This window comes from Acipenser ruthenus, chromosome 3, assembly GCF_902713425.1.
Source record: "Acipenser ruthenus chromosome 3, fAciRut3.2 maternal haplotype, whole genome shotgun sequence".
Lineage (NCBI taxonomy): Eukaryota > Metazoa > Chordata > Actinopteri > Acipenseriformes > Acipenseridae > Acipenser > Acipenser ruthenus.
This window is the reverse complement of record NC_081191.1, coordinates 478,638-498,224: the sequence shown is the minus strand read 5'-3', so window position 1 is coordinate 498,224 and position 19,587 is coordinate 478,638. Positions and strand designations below refer to the sequence as shown.

Here is a 19,587-nt window from a genome sequence, read left to right as displayed (position 1 = left end):
AAGACCAAGAGGTTGTACAGTACAGGAAAAACCTGGATTGATAGAATCTGTATCACCATAAATAACTTTTTACAGATTGAGTAGGCTTCTAATGCTGGACGCACTCCACCACCAACACAACATAAATAAATAAAACAAATAACTGAAAAAGTACTGAATCCCTTGACTGAGATTACAATTTGTGTGCATATTGTTCTGCAGAAACAGACTGCCATGCTGTGGACAGTCAAAAGTGAATGTGAATGTATTCTCATAAGAATGTATATTCTTAGTCAACCTGTTCATAATAAAACAGAAGTACAATACTGACTTTTTCTCCCTCTGTATCTTTCTTCATCCAGTTTCAGGACAGCCCAGAACCAGACCTGGAGGTGGTTGTGTGTTCAGGTTTTGGAAAGAATGGTGCCCTGTCAGTGCTTCAGGTGAGAGGAGAATCTCCAGTCATAGGGGACGTGTGCTATAACCCATCTACAATCCTAATTCTAGAGCATTTCTACAGCACTGTGCATGTATTGGGCACTACAGTTTTACATTTCCTATAATATAACTTTTGTGAACTACTATTTCCACTGCTAGGGACACTTCTGTATGTCAGAGTGAACCATCCCAGTACTGGTCCTCAGAATGGGTATCAAGCTTTTATGAAGTAGATAGCATAACTAGTAGATTTACCAACGTAATTCAATATCAATCATTTCTTCTAAGTCAAATACTTTATACCCTCTGAATTTGCATAACAATGAATCCTCATTTTTACTATTTCTGCACTCATGTATATACTTATTACTCTCTCTCCTTTGGGACTGTCTGAGCAAGCCTGTGAGGTGGATTTTATGTAATGAGGCCAGTATAAAAATGACCACTCTGGATGTGTGAATTTGTCAGATATTTTCCATGGCAGATCTTTAGACCGTGAGTTTCAGATATTTTCCATGGCAGATCTTTAGACAGTGAGTTTCACAAGGTCATATTTTTTAACCTAATTCACCTTGGTGCTGTTTGAGAATTGCATTTCTCTTATGAACCTCATTAACCACTATTTTGTTCAGATTGTATTGCAGCATGTCAGCCACACCCATCCAGGTGTTTGCCATGGAATCGCACATAGGGTTATTTGCACTGAGAAAAAAGCAGTGGCAGTAAGGCAAGTCTGCCTTGGGTCATGCAGCAGTGCTGTAGAAATAACTGGGTTTACCAGGGCTGCCTTAGAGATCAATGGAGTAGCCTGTAAACGCTCAGGGACATGGGCCTAACACAGCTTTAATAAATCTTGCTGGCAGGAACCTGTCATATATATATATATGTCTTCAGTAAACCGCATCTGTGGGCTGTATGTTGTTAATGGTCAAGCGTAAGAGGCGGCCGTTCTGTTGGTCTTACTGTTGTCCCGTCTGTGACCTTTTTTCTTCCCTTCAGAGAAGCATCCGGCCTCAGGTTGTCACCACCTTTGAACTGCCAGGCTGCCTGGACATGTGGACAGTTATTTCTTCTGAGAAGAAAGAAGTAAGACTCTTTCTTTGTACTCCTTGACAGTCTAGTTTCGTCCAAAGCTTCAACATCGATGCTGGGCCAATCTAGTTTTGCCTCTTAACACATCTAGAAAATGTGTTAATTGTTAAATTTATAACTGATGACTATGTTCTCATGTTCATTGGAAATGTGTTTTCTGGTTTTAAATGTCCACTTATAGTGAGGAGTTTAATCTTTGTCCCTTGATGTGAACTGTGTAATTATGTCTTGTTATGCTAGATTGGATATTAGGTAGATTGTCTGTTTGCTGCTGCTGCCATTAAAAGAATGTGTTATTTGCTAATTGATATTTGCTAATTGATGATTGCTGCGATCTACCTTTGTGTCTAATTGAAATGTGATCTGCTTAATGTTTTCTTTCTTTTTTTTTATTTGTTCACCTGAAATGAATAATGACTATGTAAAGCTTACCTTTCTTTTCTGTGCTCTGAAGACCTAGGGGTCGAAACTTGTTAGCTATGTTTGCTGTCAAGTTTTAAAGATATGAAGTACTAAGATTATTGCTTTAATTGAGATGGATATGGACTTGATGTGTTTTGTTCTCCTTCGCTGTGGCTGTCCACTGGAGGAGTTTTGTATATATATGACAGTGTTGTGTTTTGAACAGGTGTGTCTGTTCCCTTTCTCCAGGCTCCGAAGGGGGAAGGTGAACCCACAGAGGGGGAGGTTCCTCTAGGTATCCCTGACGATGACGACAAGAAACACGGATTCCTCATCCTGAGCCGGGCCGACTCCACCATGGTAACCACACATGCCAAACGGCAGTCAGCAGTACATTATAACACTTTTTTTTGTATGTTTTTGAGTATTGAACTAGCATTGTTTAACATTCCGATATCTTTAGTATATTATCAGTATGCAAAGCCAGAGAAGAAAATAACTGCAGGGTTATTCTGCAGAGTATTAGTTCACTTTTGAGTCATGTAGGAATGGCATGGATGTGCCAGGTGTTAACTCTCCAGTCTGTAAGGTATTCACCGTGTCATGCCCCCAGATCTCTGTGTCCCAATTCATTTGCCTTGTATTTCAGATACTGCAAACTGGTCAGGAAATAATGGAACTGGATGCCAGTGGATTTGCCACGCAAGGGCCCACTGTCTTTGCAGGCAATATTGGGGACAACAAATACATTGTCCAGGTCTCCCCCATGGGTATCCGTCTTTTGGAAGGAGGTGCGTATTTGGTTTACAAGGGGGAAATGCTATCGGAATTAGCTAAGCCAAGATATAAAAGTGCATTGGTACTTCAGTCAAATTGTAAATTCAGCAACAGAAAACTGTTTTTTTAATGGTGTTTCTAAACATTATCCAAGTTAAAGCAATGCTTAGAGAAATTATAAACTTCTAACACATGCTAAAATGGTTAAGAAACAGGCTTTATGATCTGCAAACTTGATTTAATTAATCAAACAGTGCTTAACGAAACATTAATGAAAACAAATGCATTGTCCAGGTAAGATACCACCGAGGTATGGTATCATACAAAGTACCCCAGTCCTAGTGCAACTATTCTTGATGTGGCCCGTGCTCTGTTTGTGATGTTCTCTTCTCACGTGGTTCTGTTCCCCCCATAGTGAACCAGCTGCACTTCATCCCCGTGGACCTGGGCTCCCCCATCGTGCATTGTGCTGTGGCTGATCCCTACGTGGTGATCATGACCGCCGAGGGGCAGATCACAATGTTCGTCCTGAAGAGCGACTCCTACGTGGGGAAGACACACCGACTCGCCCTGCAGAAACCACAGATTCACACGGTAAGTCTGGGGACTTTTCAGGGTTCACACGTTTTGTAAGTCAAGAATTTAGAGGATTAAACCCCACTGTTGAAGCATTTTATTTGCATTTGAATGTGAAAAGATCTACAACAAATTAAACAGGCCATATTTGTGAGGATGTTAACATGAAGATCTTAAAAGTTAATCTTTTAAAACAAGTAACGAGCATCTCTGAAGTAGTTTACGGCCTCAGAAAATGTACCTACGTTTTTTGTGCCTTAATTTAATATGGCCTAATATTCTTAAATGCAGAAAAAAAAACATGTAAACAACTTAGAAACGTATAAAAAATGAAAGGTAATTTTCAGCTTTGTAGTGGGGTTCAGCAAGGAGCTGGGTTGATGTGGTGCCTGCTCTCTGTCCCTAGCAATCCAGAGTGATCACCTTGTGTGCTTATCGAGACGTCAGCGGTATGTTCACTACGGAGAATCGGGTTTCCAGCACTGCCAAGGAGGATACAGCACCTGGGACACAGCCGGAGACAGAGACAGTCATTCAGGAGCTCAGGTAGGGGATTGCTGTGGGCCTTATGCATTCCCAACAGGGATGTTCTCTGAGATAGAAATTAAAAACACAAACAGTTATTCCACACCAAATCAACACACTTTTTTACATGACGGACTCCCGATTTTGGCTGTCCGTAAACAAGATCTTCTGTAGGATCCAACTGAATTGCAGCTTCCAGGCGAATTGGAGGTAAAACCGGTTTTGATTTTACCTGGAATGACTCGGTGAGGCTCTCTATTGCGGTTTTATTTCTTTCTTTGTAGTAGTTGTCAGTGCCTTTTTATAAGATCGTACCTTGTCCTGTGATATTACTCCAAGAGGCTCTCTTTGCAGTAGTTGTTGGTTCCCTTTAAGATCCTACACTGTCCTGTGATTTATTTCACAGTCATGTCGTGGATGAGGAGGGGGAGATGCTGTATTTAAGATCCTACATTGTGATTTCTTTCAGTCACGTCATGGACTACGAGGAGGAGATGCTGTATTTAAGATCCTACATTGTGATTTTTTTGTCACATCGTGGACGAGGAGGAGATGCTGTATTTAAGAGCCTGCATTGTGATTTCTTTCAGTCATGTCATGGACGACGAGGAGGAGATGCTATATGGAGACTCTGGTCAGTTCTTCAGTCCCTCTAAAGAAGAGTCTAGTCGCAGTGCCTCTGCATCATTTAGCTACAGCAAGGACAGCCCCCATTACATGGTGGAGCCCACACACTGGTGTATGGTGGTCCGGGAGAATGGGGTCATGGAGGTAAGGATGACTGCTTGTGCTACTCACACTGCCAGCGGTTTGGAAATGGCTGTTGGTGGAAATGATAGACTTTAATAATTATTGAGTAGTTGTGATGCATCTTGATATCAGCATGAAACCAGGATGTGAAAGGGGCATGTTCAAAGTGGATGTTCAAATGATAATTCATGCCTTTTAGTCTTATTTCCGCAGCTAAGATAACCACGTGCTGCTGTGATTGTGCGTCTCAGATTTACCAGCTCCCTGACTGGCGCTTGGTGTTCCTGGTGAAGAATTTCCCCGTGGGGCAGCGTGTTCTGGTAGACAGCTCTTCAGGACAGTCTGCTGCCCAAGGGGAGGGCAAGAAGGAGGAGGTGACACGCCAGGGGGAGATACCGTTGGTTAAAGAGGTGTTGTTGGTGTCGCTAGGCAACCGCCAGTCACGCCCCTACTTGCTGGTGAGGAACTCTTTTTTAAATTTTGTATTTTAAATACATACAGAGAGCATCATCAAAGACATCTATACATCTCTGATTACCTGTCATTTGTTATTATTATTGTTGTTATTATTGTTATTATTATTATTATTAGTAGTAGTAGTAGTAGTAGTAGTAGTAGTATTCACTTTTTTAATGTGCACTGTGTCACATCTCAGGTTCATGTGGATCAGGAGCTTCTGATCTATGAGGCCTTTCGACGCGACGTGCAACAGGGTCAGAACAACCTGAAAGTGCGCTTCAAAAAGGTAAGAGATCGAAACAGCCCCTTCTGCAGACACAGAGCTGGCTCCACAGAAATTATACATTTCAGTAATCCTTGCATAGGTCTCGTCCGTGATCTTCAGATTCTCTGTGCTTCAATGTGACTTTTTGAGCAGAGGTTAACTGCGATTAAACCAACAATGTCTGTCTGCTTGTGTGTCTCTCTGTTTGTGTCTGTCTGTCTGTGTCTGTCTGTCTGTCTGAGTCTCCTGTCTGCCCTGTCTGTCTGTGTGTCTCTCTGTCTGTCTCTGTCTGTCTGTCCTGTCTGTCTGTGTGTCTGTCTCTGTCTCTGTCTGTCTGTCTCTGTCTGTCTGTGTGTCTCTGTCTGTCCTGTCTGTCTGTGTGTCTCTGTCTGTCCTGTCTGTCTGTGTGTCTCTGTCTGTCCTGTCTGTCTGTGTGTCTCTGTCTGTCCTGTCTGTCTCTGTGTGTCTGTCTCTGTCTGTCTGTGTGTCTGTCCTGTCTGTCTGTCTGTGTGTGTGTGTGTCTGTCTGTCTCTGTCTGTCCTGTCTATCTGTGTGTCTCTGTCTGTCCTGTCCTGTCTATCTGTGTGTCTGTCTTAGAGCAACCCGGAATCATGTCTCTTAAGCTTCTTAATTTTAGCATCAAGGACTGTATCTGCAGACCTCCAACACAGAAATGATGTCATTTATAAGAACATGTCTGTCTTCCCTTCCTTCAGGTTCCCCACAACATTAACTTTCGAGAGAAGAAGGTGAAGCAGTCGAAGAAGGATAAGAAGTGGGAGGGCGTGTCCGGGGAGGATGCTGCTGCTGTGAAGGGCAGGGCTGCCAGGTTCCGATACTTTGAAGATATCTCAGGATACTCGGGAGTAAGAGGCTTCTTTCGTTCACATTGGTCTGTTTGTTTAGGAGTAAATAGCGCTGTGATATATCATTCTCATGTTGTAATGTGCTTGGAGATGGTGGTGACAGGTTCTTATGAAGTGAGCGCTTACATGCCCTGCTTCTACCCCCAGGTATTTATCTGTGGCCCGTCCCCACACTGGCTCCTGGTCACCTCCCGGGGGGCTCTGCGGCTCCACCCCATGACTATCGACGGCTCCATTGAATGCTTCTCCCCTTTCCACAACATCAACTGCCCCAAAGGATTCCTCTATTTCAACAAGCAGGTATTGAAGTAGGGCAGTGAAGTACTTGAGTGCTCGGGCATCAAGAAATGTCAAGAAGTCGAGTACTCAAAGCCAGTGCCAGCTCTACTCTCCACCACTGAGTGTTACAACATACATTTGACTGTATGTATCCCTGTTGTCTCACACACATACTGCGCTATTCTCTCACACACACACACACACACACACACACACACACTGCGCTATTCTCTCACACACACACACACACTGCGCTATTCTCTCACACACACACACACACACTGCGCTATTCTCTCTCACACACACACACACACACACACTGCGCTATTCTCTCACACACACACTGCGCTATTCTCTCTCACATACACACACTGCGCTATTCTCTCACACACACACACTGTGCTATTCTCTCACACACACACACACACACACACACACACACACACACACACTGCGCTATTCTCTCACACACACACACACTGCGCTATTCTCTCACACACACACTGCGCTATTCTCTCTCACATACACACACTGCGCTATTCTCTCACACACACACACACTGTGCTATTCTCTCACACACACACACACACACACACACACACACTGCGCTATTCTCTCACACACACACACACTGCGCTATTCTCTCACACAAACACACTGCGCTATTCTCACACAAACACACTGCGCTATTCTCTCACACAAACACACTGCGCTATTCTCACACAAACACACTGCGCTATTCTCACACAAACACACTGCGCTATTCTCTCACACAAACACACTGCGCTGTTCTCTCACACACACACACTGCGCTGTTCTCTCACACACACACACTGCGCTGTTCTCTCTCACACACACACACTGCGCTGTTCTCTCACACACACACACTGCGCTGTTCTCTCACACACACACACTGCGCTATTCTCTCACACACACACACACACACTGCGCTATTCTCTCACACACACACACACACACTGCGCTATTCTCTCACACACACAAACACACTGCGCTATTCTCTCACACACACAAACACACTGCGCTATTCTCTCACACAAACACACTGCGCTGTTCTCTCACACAAACACACTGCGCTGTTCTCTCACACAAACACACTGCGCTGTTCTCTCACACACACACACTGCGCTGTTCTCTCACACACACACACTGCGCTATTCTCTCACACACACAAACACACTGCGCTATTCTCTCACACACACAAACACACTGCGCTATTCTCTCACACACACAAACACACTGCGCTATTCTCTCACACAAACACACTGCGCTGTTCTCTCACACACACACACTGCGCTATTCTCTCTCACACACACACACTGCTATTCTCTCTCATACACACACACACTGCGCTATTCTCACACACACACACACACTGCGCTATTCTCTCTCACACACACACACACACACTGCGCTATTCTCTCTCACATACACACACTGCGCTATTCTCTCTCACATACACACACTGCGCTATTCTCTCACACACACACACACTGTGCTATTCTCTCACACACACACACACACACACACACACACACACACTGCGCTATTCTCTCACACACACACACACTGCGCTATTCTCTCACACAAACACACTGCGCTATTCTCACACAAACACACTGCGCTATTCTCTCACACAAACACACTGCGCTATTCTCACACAAACACACTGCGCTATTCTCACACAAACACACCGCGCTATTCTCTCACACAAACACACTGCGCTGTTCTCTCACACACACACACTGCGCTGTTCTCTCACACACACACACTGCGCTGTTCTCTCTCACACACACACACTGCGCTGTTCTCTCACACACACACACTGCGCTGTTCTCTCACACACACACACACTGCGCTATTCTCTCACACACACACACACACACTGCGCTATTCTCTCACACACACAAACACACTGCGCTATTCTCTCACACACACAAACACACTGCGCTATTCTCTCACACAAACACACTGCGCTGTTCTCTCACACAAACACACTGCGCTGTTCTCTCACACACACACACTGCGCTGTTCTCTCACACACACACACTGCGCTATTCTCTCACACACACAAACACACTGCGCTATTCTCACACACACAAACACACTGCGCTATTCTCTCACACACACAAACACACTGCGCTATTCTCTCACACAAACACACTGCGCTGTTCTCTCACACACACACACTGCGCTGTTCTCTCACACACACACTGCGCTATTCTCTCACACACACACACACTGCGCTATTCTCTCACACACACACACTGCTATTCTCTCTCATACACACACACACTGCGCTATTCTCACACACACACACACACTGCGCTATTCTCTCACACACACACACACTGCGCTATTCTCTCACACAAACACACTGCGCTGTTCTCTCACACACACACACTGCGCTGTTCTCTCACACACACACACACTGCGCTATTCTCTCACACACACACACACTGCGCTATTCTCTCACACACAAACACACTGCGCTATTCTCTCACACAAACACACTGCGCTGTTCTCTCACACACACACACTGCGCTGTTCTCTCACACACACACACTGCGCTATTCTCTCACACACACACACACTGCGCTATTCTCTCACACACACACACTGCTATTCTCTCTCATACACACACACACTGCGCTATTCTCACACACACACACACACTGCGCTATTCTCTCACACACACACACACTGCGCTATTCTCTCACACACACACACACACTGCGCTATTCTCTCACACACACACACACACACTGCGCTATTCTCTCACACACACACACACACACACTGCGCTATTCTCTCACACACACACACACACTGCGCTATTCTCTCACACACACACACACTGCGCTATTCTCTCACACACACACACACACTGCGCTATTCTCTCACACACACACACACACTGCGCTATTCTCTCACACACACACACACTGTGCTATTCTCTCACACACACACACTGCGCTATTCTCACACAAACACACTGCGCTATTCTCTCACACACACAAACACACTGCGCTATTCTCTCACACAAACACACTGCGCTGTTCTCTCACACACACACACTGCGCTGTTCTCTCACACACACACACACTGCGCTATTCTCTCACACACACACACACTGCGCTATTCTCTCACACACACACACACACACACACTGTGCTATTCTCTCACACACACACACACACTGCGCTATTCTCTCACACACACACACTGCGCTATTCTCTCACACACACACACACTGCGCTATTCTCTCACACACACACACTGTGCTATTCTCTCACACACACACACACACTGCGCTATTCTCTCTCACACACACACAAACACACTGCGCTATTCTCACACACACATTGCGCTATTCTCTCACACACACACACTGCGCTATTCTCTCACACACACACACACACACACACACACTGCGCTATTCTCTCACACACACACTACGCTATTCTCTCACACACACACACACACTGTGCTATTCTCTCACACACACACACACTGCGCTATTCTCTCACACACACACATTGCGCTATTCTCTCACACACACACACTGCGCTATTCTCACACACACACACACTGCGCTATTCTCTCACACACACACACTGCGCTATTCTCACACACACACACACACACACACACACTGCGCTATTCTCTCACACACACACTGCGCTATTCTCTCACACACACACACACACTGTGCTATTCTCTCACACACACACACACACTGCGCTATTCTCTCTCACACACACACACACTGCTATTCTCTCTCATACACACACACACACACTGCGCTATTCTCTCACACACACACTATACGATGCATTAGAGCAGGTGTGTCAAACGCCACATTGTCTCCTGGTTTTCGTTCCTCCCGGGTTCTCAATTGCTTAATTGGTCTAATCTAATTAATTGGACACATTTAACACTTCTCTCCAGGCCTCAAACTGTTTTATAGGTAGTGTACCTTGAATCAAGAGCATCTGTTTAAAATCATCAACTGTAAAAATATTAAATATGTCCAATTGAACAAATAATTAGCTCAGTTATGTTAATCGAGAGCTTAAGTTGGAATGAAAACCAGAAGACCCAGCGGCCCTCGAGGACTGGAGTTTGACACAGCTGCAATAGAGGCTTGCCCTTCCTGTCTGAATTGTGCCCCTAATGTCCGCTCTTGTGGCAGTGTTAAACTCGCCCTATTAAAGCAGAGCATTCTGCAGAGCCTGTGAAGTGGCTAGATTAACCAGTTAACCTGGCTGTCACATGTTTACTGTAAGACATGTGCAATGCAATTTCCCAGGGAGAGCTGAGGATCAGTGTTCTGCCCACTTATCTCTCATATGACGCTCCCTGGCCAGTCAGGAAGATCCCACTGCGCTGCACAGCACACTACGTCTCCTATCACGTGGAATCCAAGGTAAGACGTGTCTGTCATTTCTTTTATTTATTTATCATAAGGAAGGGTAGAGATCTGAGTGACTGAGTTTCTGTGTTCTGTTTCTTTATGGCAGGTCTATGCAGTGTGCACGAGTGTGAACGAGCCATGTACACGCATTCCCCGGATGACTGGTGATGAGAAAGAGTTTGAAATCATAGACAAAGGTAAAGGGCTGCCATTAACTTAATGCACGCTTTTTATACAAACTTGAAGGCTATTTCCCTATATATTAAGGTATTGCTTTCTTCTGTATGTAGACACCATAAAGCTTCTACATACTCAAACTGCATTTTATGGACCAAATGGCCCTGCCCCTTTTTAAAGACACTCCTGATTGTAATCTGCTGTTCCCTCTTTTCAGATGAAAGGTACATCAGCCCCTTGCAGGAGAGGTTCTCTATCCAGCTTATCTCTCCAGTCAGCTGGGAGACCATCCCTAACACACGGTGAGGAGGGAGCGTGAGGAACCTGCACAGTGTACTGGTCTCATTATCACCACCACCAGCTTGGAAAAGACTTTCACTCACAATCACTTTCAGTGGGTTTTTAGATTGTGCACGTCTGCTCTGTATGTATGGCACGCTCATTTAGAGAACCACTTGTCTGGTTCTGACAACAGCTGGGTTAGTACATTCCGTAGCTGGTGCCTCTTAAGTCTGTTTTTGTATGCATACATGTGTAAAGGTTTCATTTCCACTTCTATCTCTAGAATCTCTGTTGTGATAAGACGTGGTTACGGCAGGTCTTTACCACAGGTTACCAAGTACAACAGCGTGCACATGTATTAGAACACCCCATTGCTTGTGTGTGCACATGTATTAGAACACCCCATTGCTTCTGTAGTTCAGCAGTGTGCTCATGTATTAGAACACCCCATTGCTTCTGTAGTTCAGCAGTGTGCTAATGTATTAGAACACCCCATTGCTTCTGTAGTTCAGCAGTGTGCTCATGTATTAGAACACCCCATTGCTTCTGTAGTTCAGCAGTGTGCTCATGTATTAGAACACCCCATTGCTTCTGTAGTTCAGCAGTGTGCTCATGTATTAGAACACCCCATTGCTTCTGTAGTTCAGCACTGTGCTCATGTATTAGAACACCCCATTGCTTCTGTAGTTCAGCAGTGTGCTCATGTATTAGAACACCCCATTGCTTCTGTAGTTCAGCAGTGTGCTCATGTGTTAGAACACCCCATTGCTTCTGTAGTTCAGCAGTGTGCTCATGTATTAGAACACCCCATTGCTTCTGTAGTTCAGCAGTGTGCACATGTATTAGAACACCCCATTGCTTCTGTAGTTCAGCAGTGTGCTCATGTGTTAGAACACCCCATTGCTTCTGTAGTTCAGCAGTGTGCTCATGTATTAGAACACCCCATTGCTTCTGTAGTTCAGCAGTGTGCTCATGTATTAGAACACCCCATTGCTTATGTAGTTTTGATTTGTTGTGGATAAGAAATCAAACCACTGGAGCTGAAGATGAATTTAAAATAGTAAGAGAAAAGGAACACAGAGCCACAAATGGCAAAATTCATGAGACTTTTTAGAAGTTGTTTTAAGATGCCTAATTAAAGCACAAAGTGGTCTAACATTTTCACACACAAGTCCCTGTTGTTTTTATATCAGAGATGACTGACTGAAAATTGAAATTCTCACGCTCAGAGGTTTTCATGCAGGTAAGGATGTAAAGGACAAATCTTGAGGTGTTCCAATACATTTGCACACTGCTGTACATCAGATTCTAACACATTTATTAGAAGGACACCATGTTTGGTATTACTAGGACAGTTCTGGTAGATCTGTACCAGGATGTTGCCATGCAGTTAAGATTGTTCATGTAGTAAACACGACTCCTCCCATCCCTAGGATTGACCTGGAGGAATGGGAACATGTGACCTGCATGAAGACTGTCGCTCTGAAGAGTGAGGAAACGGTTTCCGGGTTGAAAGGATACGTGGCTGCAGGAACATGTCTAATGCAAGGGGAGGAGGTGACGTGCAGGGGTCGGGTAAGATGGGATTCTGACAGGGTGCTACAGAATGGGACGGGGGTCATTTTTCTAGTAGTACTTTGGACTATGATTTGGCTTAAATGGTAAAGCAGTTCACTGTTGTGAGGAAGAATTGTAGATGGAAACAAAATACAGACAAATACTGTGGCCTGACCCATCAATGTATTGAACCCAAGTCAAGTTTGGCTGCACCTCTTGCCCCAGCTCTTTAGGCTACCTCAGGTTCACGTCATGTTGACTTGTGGCGCAGCTGGTTTAACCAGCACAGGAAGATGATCCCTGATTAACTAGCAGTACCACCTGGTAATAAATGAATGCAAAATTAAAAATGCATAACGAGCCTAGCTCTCCTAAAGTTAGAAGAAATGTGCTGCATGTTTTAAACTTTTCATCTTCGCATTTGCAGATCCTGATCATGGATATCATCGAGGTAGTCCCTGAGCCGGGCCAACCTCTCACCAAAAACAAGTTCAAGGTTCTGTATGAGAAAGAGCAGAAAGGGCCTGTAACTGCCCTGTGTCACTGCAGCGGATACCTGGTCTCGGCCATCGGGCAAAAGGTAACCACATATCAGCCAAGCTAATTACCACACGATACCATTGCATACTGGAAGAATCGCTGACTTTCATTGTATACTGGAAGAATCGCTCACTTTCATTGCATACTGGAAGAATCGCTGACTTTAAAAAAATTGCCCATGCTGAGCCTGCACGTGTTCCTGTGTTTTATTTTGGGTTAGATCTTCCTGTGGAGCCTGAAGGACAATGACCTCACTGGGATGGCCTTCATCGACACCCAGCTTTACATCCACCAGATGTTCAGCATTAAAAACTTCATCCTAGCAGCTGATGTGATGAAGAGCATTTCCATCCTGCGTTACCAGGAGGAGAGCAAGACTCTGTCCCTCGTCAGTCGGGTAGGGCTTGCAGTGCTACTGTTGGCTTCGCTTCAGTCATACAATGCTCTTCCTAAATAGTGTCTCACCTGAAGCGTCTAACGGCTGTTTGTTTGTGCCAGGATGCCAAGCCTCTGGAGGTTTACAGCATTGAATTCATGGTGGATAATAATCAGCTGGGCTTTCTAGGTAACATGCTTCAACCTCTATGTCTCAATGTGTTTATGCACGCAGACACTGTATTTCAATTGCAAAACACACTTACTGATTTTGTCCATAACTTCAAACAATGTCATTCAAATCTGTTTCATTTTTTTTACCGTTACACTGATAATTCGGGCCAATGCTTTTGATAAATTGGGGTTTATTTCTAAATGATAATTTGTGCTTGAGAATGTTTGATTATTGATTAGCTGACGACCGCAATGTCTGCCTCTTGCAGTGCTGCTTTGATCTCGCCAGATATATTTTACACAATGTAATATTTAACACAGTAAAGAGTCATGTGTGTTACACAGTATAAACTAACAATACAGTACAGAGTTTTCACCTTCAAAAAGAGTGAAATTCCATTAAGAGGCCAGTGTTATTTCATGTGAAGTTTTGTGTAGCAAACTAATATCCAAAGTAAGCAATCCTTTTTCATTCGTTATTTTCAGTGTCGGACCGAGACAAAAACCTCATGGTTTATATGTACCTGCCAGAAGGTAAGTATTCTCCTAATCCATGTGCACGACACACACTGTCCATTTAAAAACAGATATGCATCCACTAGATGAGCAGAACTCCATGGAAAATGCTAAGATAAGATTGGCAGCTGTTCTTTGAGATACACGTGGCACTCAGTTACGCAATACTTGGCACATGGTAGAGCAGACAGCTTGAACAAGTTAAAACTAGTGTACATTTTTACCATCCACCACTTGAAATAATAGTGGAAGCACACGTATGTACTTATATCTGGACTTGCTACTATTCCATTTTTTTTTTTTTTTTGCCAAATTGATGATTAATATCGACGTTTATTTTAGAAAGAATTTAGTGTTTTTTTCAATCTTTATTTTTCAATTCAAGCAGAGAATGGGTGAAATCGACCTTTAAAAAAAAAAAAAAACTTTTTTATGCCATTGAGAAACGTCTCATTTAGCGAAACCCGTTTATCATACATGTAACAAAACCATGGTTACCAACATTCTAATTGAAATAACGTTTGGTCACAGCGGTGCTATACCTTGAAAGATAAAGGTCCTGCACAAATTTAAACATTGTCTCAAATAAAGCGTAGAAAACGCAGCATATAAAAGTGTATTTCACAGACCTTCATTGCATAAATTTACGAGTAAAAATAATATGCACAGAACAAAACTTTAGATAGTTGAACAGAACTAAGTTATTATTCGGAGTCTGAGCTCCGCCCCTCTCCTGCTTTAGCACAACTGGAAGGCAAGGCAGACTGGCCCACTTCGTCCCGCCACGGAAACTGCAGCTGTCGGTCAGGGTACTCTGCACGATACTCCTAAATGTTTTCCTCTTGCGCCGCATTTTCAAATCAAACTAGTAACTGTAACCGTATACCTATAGCAACAGCTTACCTACACCTTAACCCGCTAATATCAAAGTAGGCGCTTTGAATGACAGGCGCTGTAGCTGGCAAATGAAAGTGCACAGTCAGTGTAGGTCTTGATGATTGACAGTCATTTAAGCAAATGAGAGTATTCTAGTGCTGCTTCACTCAACGAGATCTGTCAGATCAGGATAAAATGACTGACAGCGACCACTGAGATGACTGACAGCAACCCAGAGCGAAGCAGAGACGGGACAGACAGCAGGTATAAAAACTGCACAAAACTAGAGATGATTTCTAAATGATTATTTTTGGTAAGAAAATAAAAAATAGCGAGTGGTTTTACCGACGTTTATCGTATATAAATTTATTTCAGTCAAACTCATATTTTTGGGGAATTTGACGTTTTAACGAGCTTTACTGCTTAAAATCGAAAAGTATCGCACTTGAGAGTTTTAACTATATACAGTAAATAAAAACCGTATTCAGTGGAGATGAAACTCTATTCATCAGCACAACTTATACCTGTGTCTGTCTCTCAGTATATCCCACTATATGGAGTCATTTTTGTTGTCTGCATGTTACACTTCCGTTGTTGTATCCCTCGCTCCCAGCGAAGGAAAGCTTTGGCGGAATGCGTCTCCTGCGGAGAGCCGACTTTAACGTGGGTGCGAACGTCAACGCCTTCTGGAGAATGCCCTGCCGAGGAACTCCGGAGGGAGCCAGCAAGAAATCACTGGGCTGGGACGGCAAGCACATCACCTGGTTTGGTAGGAGCTCTTCCTCAATCATGCATAAAGAATAGACTTGTTTCACTACTATGTTGTTAGATATCATTGATGTGCTGTTTGGTTTTGGTGAAGGTTCTGGCTAGTTAACATGGGCTTGTGAGTTTCCTGTTTTGCTGTCCTCAGCTACCTTGGATGGTGGGATTGGACTCCTGCTGCCGATGCAGGAGAAGACGTACCGTCGTCTGCTGATGTTACAGAATGCTCTGAACACAATGATTCCTCATCATGCTGGGTTAAACCCAAAGGCGTTCAGGTCAGTTTTAATAACGGGTGATCAGTGATAGCGCTTCATTGTATTTATTTTAGATGGGTCTGGTGGCAGTCTGATTATTTCAATGTGAATGAATGTAAAGCCTCACTCACAGGGGATAATGCTGTTTGTTTCTCCTGCAGAATGAATCGCTGTGATAGGCGCTCCCTGCAGAATGCGGTCCGTAACATCCTAGACGGAGAGCTGCTGAACAAATACCTGTACCTGAGCACCATGGAGCGCAGCGAACTGGCCAAGAAAATCGGGACCACGCCAGACATAGTGAGTGAAAGGAGGGGCAAATGAGGCCTTCAAATTGACAATGTTTTATTTTCCTGTTCCAAAAAACGGTGCATGAAAAAACCTTGACAAATCTGTCCTTATGTTTTTATAAAGAGAATACAGTCAACTTGTTAAAGACGAATTTCAAGGGACCAGCAAAAAAGTCTGATCAATAATTCTTATTGTCATGCGTCTAAGCCAAGTGCATCCTGTCAGTTTTTATTGACGTGACAGTCGCACTGAAATCAAATTTCAGTTACAGTTCAATGCAAGATATTATACATTTAAAAGTTTTATGCATTTTATTGAAAATACAGTTGTGAGTGAACCTTTAAAAAGTATACATTGGAAATGAACTGCACTTGAAACCTGCATGTCCCATTCTGATCATGGGCATTTTTAAACCACAAAACCAAGGTGTGCCCAACACCAGGGTATTGAACAAATCGGAAACACTGGCGACTTGCACCCACAGTTTGCCGTTCATAGGCCTGTATTATTGTATCCTGGTTTTTCAGAACGGTTGACAAAGTGTTCACTTGAATGTTGAAATCTGCAGCATTGATGCGTGAGCACTATGTCAACGTGAAATGCATCATAGGATCAGTAGTCCCAAAACAGCACTAAAATACACAACGGTGGCACTAATCTGGATGCAAGTGAATACATTTCCCAGTATCCTTTACACCGTTTACACCAAGACGATTAGTTTTATTCAGATTGTTCGTCCCGGGGGCAGGGCTCCAAAATTAGGTGAATTTGTCTTTTATAAGAAGTCATTTACAATAAGCCACTGCTAAATTTGGCTGGAACCATGTAGAAAATTAGCATGAGAACATTGGTCTAATCAGAGTTTGTTTTGATGAGAATTGATTATATTGTTTTGGATCGGACAGGGACAGCTCAATAACACTGGTGTGCGCTGATAAACCAGACAGTGGACAGCTCAATAACACTAGTGTGCGCTGATGAACCAGACAGTGGACAGCTCAATAACACTGGTGTGTGCTGATGAACCAGACAGTGGACAGCTCAGACAGTGGACAGCTCAATAACACTGGTGTGCGCTGATGAACCAGACAGTGGACAGCTCAATAACACTGGTGTGTGCTGATGAACCAGACAGTGGACAGCTCAGACAGTGGACAGCTCAATAACACTGGTGTGCGCTGATGAACCAGACAGTGGACAGCTCAATAACACTGGTGTGTGCTGATGAACCAGACAGTGGACAGCTCAATAACACTAGTGTGCGCTGATGAACCAGACAGTGGACAGCTCAGACAGTGGACAGCTCAATAACACTAGTGTGCGCTGATGAACCAGACAGTGGACAGCTCAATAACACTGGTGTGTGCTGATGAACCAGACAGTGGACAGCTCAATAACACTGGTGTGCGCTGATGAACCAGACAGTGGACAGCTCAATAACACTGGTGTGCGCTGATGAACCAGACAGTGAACAGCTCAGACAGTGGACAGCTCAATAACACTGGTGTGCGCTGATGAACCAGACAGTGGACAGCTCAGACAGTGGACAGCTCAATAACACTGGTGTGCGCTGATGAACCAGACAGCGGACAGCTCAGACAGTGGACAGCTCAATAACACTGGTGTGCGCTGATGAACCAGACAGTGGACAGCTCAGACAGTGGACAGCTCAATAACACTGGTGTGCGCTGATGAACCAGACAGTGGACAGCTCAGACAGTGGACAGCTCAATAACACTGATGTGCGCTGATGAACCAGACAGTGGACAGCTCAGACAGTGGACAGCTCAATAACACTGGTGTGCGGTGATGAACCAGACAGCGGACAGCTCAGACAGTGGACAGCTCAATAACACTGGTGTGCGCTGATGAACCAGACAGTGGACAGCTCAGACAGTGGACAGCTCAATAACACTGGTGTGCGCTGATGAACCAGACAGTGGACAGCTCAGACAGTGGACAGCTCAATAACACTAGTGTGCGCTGATGAACCAGACAGTGGACAGCTCAATAACACTAGTGTGTGCTGATGAACCAGACAGTGGACAGCTCAATAACACTAGTGTGTGCTGATGAACCAGACAGTGGACAGCTCAGACAGTGGACAGCTCAATAACACTGGTGTGCGCTGATGAACCAGACAGTGGACAGCTCAGACAGTGGACAGCTCAATAACACTGGTGTGCGCTGATGAACCAGACAGTGGACAGCTCAATAACACTGGTGTGCGCTGATGAACCAGACAGTGGACAGCTGCCTTGTGCTCACCAGCACATCCGCAGGACAGAGCGCTGTACAGTGCTCGGACTCCATTCTAAAATAAAAGTGTTAATTCATCTTTAATTGATTTTGTGTTACCTGTTTTACCTGTTTTTATTTTAGATTTTGGAGGATCTGTTGGAAGTTGACAGAGTAACAGCTCACTTTTGAGGACGTCTCCTGAGATCTGGCTCACTTTTGAGATCTGCAAGCACTTGGTTCACAGTTGAATCATCTCAGAAGGCTTCAGAAACTACTTTTTAGTCCTTTCATAAAGTTTTATACAAATGCATTTTTTGTTAAAGGTTAAGGTTCTTTTTTTTTGTGGATACAACGTGAATATCTTGTAGTTTTGTGTTTTACATAAAAAAAGTGTCATGTTTTGTATGGAAGAGATTATTTTGTAAGCAAAATAAAATTAAAAATAAAGTCTTTTTTTTTTCTAGGGAACTTAAATTGAAGTATTTCATGAACAGACATTTCCTGAGGTTGAACCATAAGAAGTGTGCTGCTCTGAGGGTTTCCTTTCCTATTGTGACTACACGTTATCAAATGCTAGTAGTGGTTAGACTTCAGTGTTTACAATGTTTACTCATGTCCTTACCCTTCATGCTAGTTAGACTTCAATGTTTACTGATGGCATTACCCTTGTATATATACAGTGCAGTGAAAAAG

General features: G+C 44.0%; 1 protein-coding gene across 3 annotated transcripts in view; it reads left to right on the top strand.

Moving 5' to 3' along the window:
- The window catches only part of LOC117435334 (cleavage and polyadenylation specificity factor subunit 1-like), a 32,443-nt gene extending 13,075 nt beyond the window's left edge, over positions 1-19,368 (top strand). For all 3 annotated transcript variants that reach the window (XM_059010083.1, XM_059010091.1, XM_059010100.1), the window contains exons 16-38: positions 342-422; positions 1,417-1,503; positions 2,161-2,271; positions 2,561-2,702; positions 3,104-3,282; positions 3,671-3,810; positions 4,380-4,560; positions 4,791-4,997; positions 5,195-5,284; positions 5,980-6,129; positions 6,277-6,429; positions 10,739-10,855; positions 10,950-11,040; positions 11,238-11,322; positions 12,736-12,877; positions 13,287-13,439; positions 13,620-13,796; positions 13,898-13,964; positions 14,435-14,482; positions 15,954-16,109; positions 16,254-16,383; positions 16,524-16,662; positions 19,036-19,368. In XM_059010083.1, coding sequence (XP_058866066.1) covers positions 342-422; positions 1,417-1,503; positions 2,161-2,271; positions 2,561-2,702; positions 3,104-3,282; positions 3,671-3,810; positions 4,380-4,560; positions 4,791-4,997; positions 5,195-5,284; positions 5,980-6,129; positions 6,277-6,429; positions 10,739-10,855; positions 10,950-11,040; positions 11,238-11,322; positions 12,736-12,877; positions 13,287-13,439; positions 13,620-13,796; positions 13,898-13,964; positions 14,435-14,482; positions 15,954-16,109; positions 16,254-16,383; positions 16,524-16,662; positions 19,036-19,083 — 2,874 coding nt within the window. In that variant the 3' untranslated portion in view covers positions 19,084-19,368. The remainder of the gene's footprint in view (positions 1-341; positions 423-1,416; positions 1,504-2,160; positions 2,272-2,560; positions 2,703-3,103; positions 3,283-3,670; positions 3,811-4,379; positions 4,561-4,790; positions 4,998-5,194; positions 5,285-5,979; positions 6,130-6,276; positions 6,430-10,738; positions 10,856-10,949; positions 11,041-11,237; positions 11,323-12,735; positions 12,878-13,286; positions 13,440-13,619; positions 13,797-13,897; positions 13,965-14,434; positions 14,483-15,953; positions 16,110-16,253; positions 16,384-16,523; positions 16,663-19,035) is intronic.
- Positions 19,369-19,587: the final 219 nt, after the last annotated feature.